Source organism: Empidonax traillii, unplaced genomic scaffold (genome assembly GCF_003031625.1).
Source record: "Empidonax traillii isolate 1590-97213 ecotype Southwest subspecies unplaced genomic scaffold, ASM303162v1 scaffold235:size1242204, whole genome shotgun sequence".
Classification (NCBI taxonomy): domain Eukaryota; kingdom Metazoa; phylum Chordata; class Aves; order Passeriformes; family Tyrannidae; genus Empidonax; species Empidonax traillii.
The window spans coordinates 429,202-431,534 of record NW_020955428.1 but is presented as its reverse complement, the minus strand read 5'-3'; the positions used below and the strand labels follow the sequence as shown (position 1 = coordinate 431,534).

At 49.0% G+C, this 2,333-nt stretch overlaps 1 protein-coding gene across 1 annotated transcript; it reads left to right on the top strand.

The window, feature by feature from the left end:
* Positions 1–925: 925 nt before the first annotated feature.
* Positions 926–2,179, top strand: SF3B5 (splicing factor 3b subunit 5). Its single transcript, XM_027888216.1, has one exon. The coding sequence runs from the start codon at positions 1,009–1,011 to the stop codon at positions 1,267–1,269; it is 261 nt and encodes an 86-aa protein (XP_027744017.1). The 5' UTR covers positions 926–1,008; the 3' UTR covers positions 1,270–2,179.
* The last annotated feature ends 154 nt before the right edge of the window (positions 2,180–2,333 follow it).

Below are 2,333 nucleotides of genomic sequence, written 5' to 3'. Positions count from 1 at the left end.
TCTTGTTTTGGAAGGACCCGCAAATGTGGTGCACCTCTTCGAATTTTCTCTATTTGGACTTCTTGTGCCATTTCTCTACCACAGAAAGGGCTGTGTTGCCCTCTAACCAAGCAAAGGGCTAATGAAAAGGAGTGTTGGGTTGCTCTGGACACCTCCTGGCAGTTTTTTCTGGTAGCTTTTTCCTTCTCCAGAGCCAGACTTCCCACGTCTCTCGTTTAGGAAGAGATGCAGTTTATACAGAGACAGTGTCAGCAGCTAGGATAAGCTGTGCCCTGAAGCATGAGCCTCGGGGCTTCGCTTTTCTGTTTTCTGACATCTCCAGGAAAACACAGATTTTCTGAAGTCGCTCCCCACGATCCATTTATCTGAGTGTTTTGCAGCCAGATTCGACGGTGCACACCCCTTTGATTCTCAGGTGAACTGAGCAATACCAAAGCCGAGCCTCTGCTTTGCACAGTAACTGGAGGCTCGAGGTTTTAGACCGACGCTCAGTTAAGCGCCTGGCTTAACTCGGGGCGCAGCCTTGCACCCGCCGAGAAGGCGAGATCCGGAGCCAGTCCTTAATCCTCAAGAACGTGCCTTAAAACAACCACGTGTTGCAGACGCTGGCCTGGGGTTGTAAATACTGGATCAGCCGACCGAACTGATTGAACGGCCAGTAAATGATTTTATCACAACCTCAGTATTTAACCACGCCAGGGCCCACCCCCCAGCCTCCCAGCCCCCAGGGCGGGGCGGGGCGGAGCGGAGAGGAACTACAGCTCCCGGGAGGCCTTTCCCGTCGCTCTCCCGTCGGGCTCCGCGGCAGGAAAAGCCGAGGAGTGCCGCTGCTCCCGCCGGAACAGGGTTCCTGTACCGGGTCGCGTCACCTCCGCCTACCATCGCACCCGCCGTCGCAGTCGCACTCGCCATCGCCATCCCTCTCGCCATCCCTCTCGCCATCCCTCTCGCCATCCCTCTCGCCATCCCTCTCGCCATCCCTCTCGCCATCCCTCGCTCCGCCGCGCCATGACGGACCGCTACACTATCCACAGCCAGCTCGAGCACCTGCAGTCCAAGTACATCGGCACGGGGCACGCCGACACCACCAAGTGGGAGTGGCTGGTGAACCAGCACCGGGACTCGTACTGCTCCTACATGGGCCACTTCGACCTGCTCAACTACTTCGCCATCGCCGAGAACGAGAGCAAGGCGCGCGTCCGCTTCAACCTGATGGAGAAGATGCTGCAGCCCTGCGGGCCGCCCGCCGACAAGCCCGACGAGTCCTAGGCCGCCTCCTCCATCCTCCGGTCCCGCCGCCACCTTCCCCTGTGGGTCCCGCGAAGCACTGACGGGGACACGTCGTGTAAAATGCCTGTTTCTGGACAGCGCCGGCTCCTCTGACTGTACAGTCCTCCCGATTTTTTTTTTTTTTTTTCAAATGGAAAACAATAAAGCCTGCTGGGCATTTCTAATGTTCTGTTTTATAATCTGCTAGTAAGAGCCTTTTGTTGCAAAAGGAACGCTGTTGCTCGGTGTTAAGCGTTTTAGTACAACCATCCGAGGTGCAAGTCTCGGATACTTCACAGATAGCATTTTCCCGGCTAGGTTGATTGATGCTTTCTTACAGACTGTTGTTTTGTGGAGTGAGAGAGGAAGCTTGCTGGTACTCGGAGGGTTTGAGTTGCTGTTAGCATTATTGTGTGGGGTGGCTTGTTGTATAGCTTCAGTCAGTTGCTCTAGTGCTTTAAAACTCTAAAACAGCTTTTCTCTAAATCCCGTTTTCTTGCCTTGTCTTCCTCTTTCCTGTACTTTTGAGTTTTTGAAACCTTGATCCTCTCTGATCCAACCTAGCTACCTTTTTTTTTTGTATTAATTGCTTTCTAGTCATGTAGCATTTGATTTTTATTATGTTACACCAAACTAGAGTATTAACATGGAGTTCAGCACTGTTAATATGGAATAAGAACATGAGAGTTATTTACTAGTATTTTGAAGTAAAATGCCTTGAGGTGACACAGTCTTAGATTGCATACTGAATTGATGTTGATTCTGATTTGTCACTTTAAATAGGCTTTCTATTCACTTGCAGTACAAATAAATGTTGAATTCTAATGAATGGAAAGACCTCAGAGTAAAACTTAGAGATACGTTACTTAGAGAAATAGAGTGCTCTCATTTCTGACATGAAGCATAGTAACTGTGGGTGGGATGATTTTGCTGTGGACTCTTTTTGTTTATTTGTATTAACATTGGAGAGGAAAATCCAGTGTTTTATGATTCTGTTAGGAGGAGTTTATCAATGATTTTTTTTTTTTTTTTTTTTTTTTTTTTTTTTTTTTTTTTTTTTTTTT

Bases quoted from the DNA above. Each gene is read 5' to 3' on its own strand.
- SF3B5 (XM_027888216.1), top strand. From the start codon at position 1,009: ATGACGGACCGCTACACTATCCACAGCCAGCTCGAGCACCTGCAGTCC.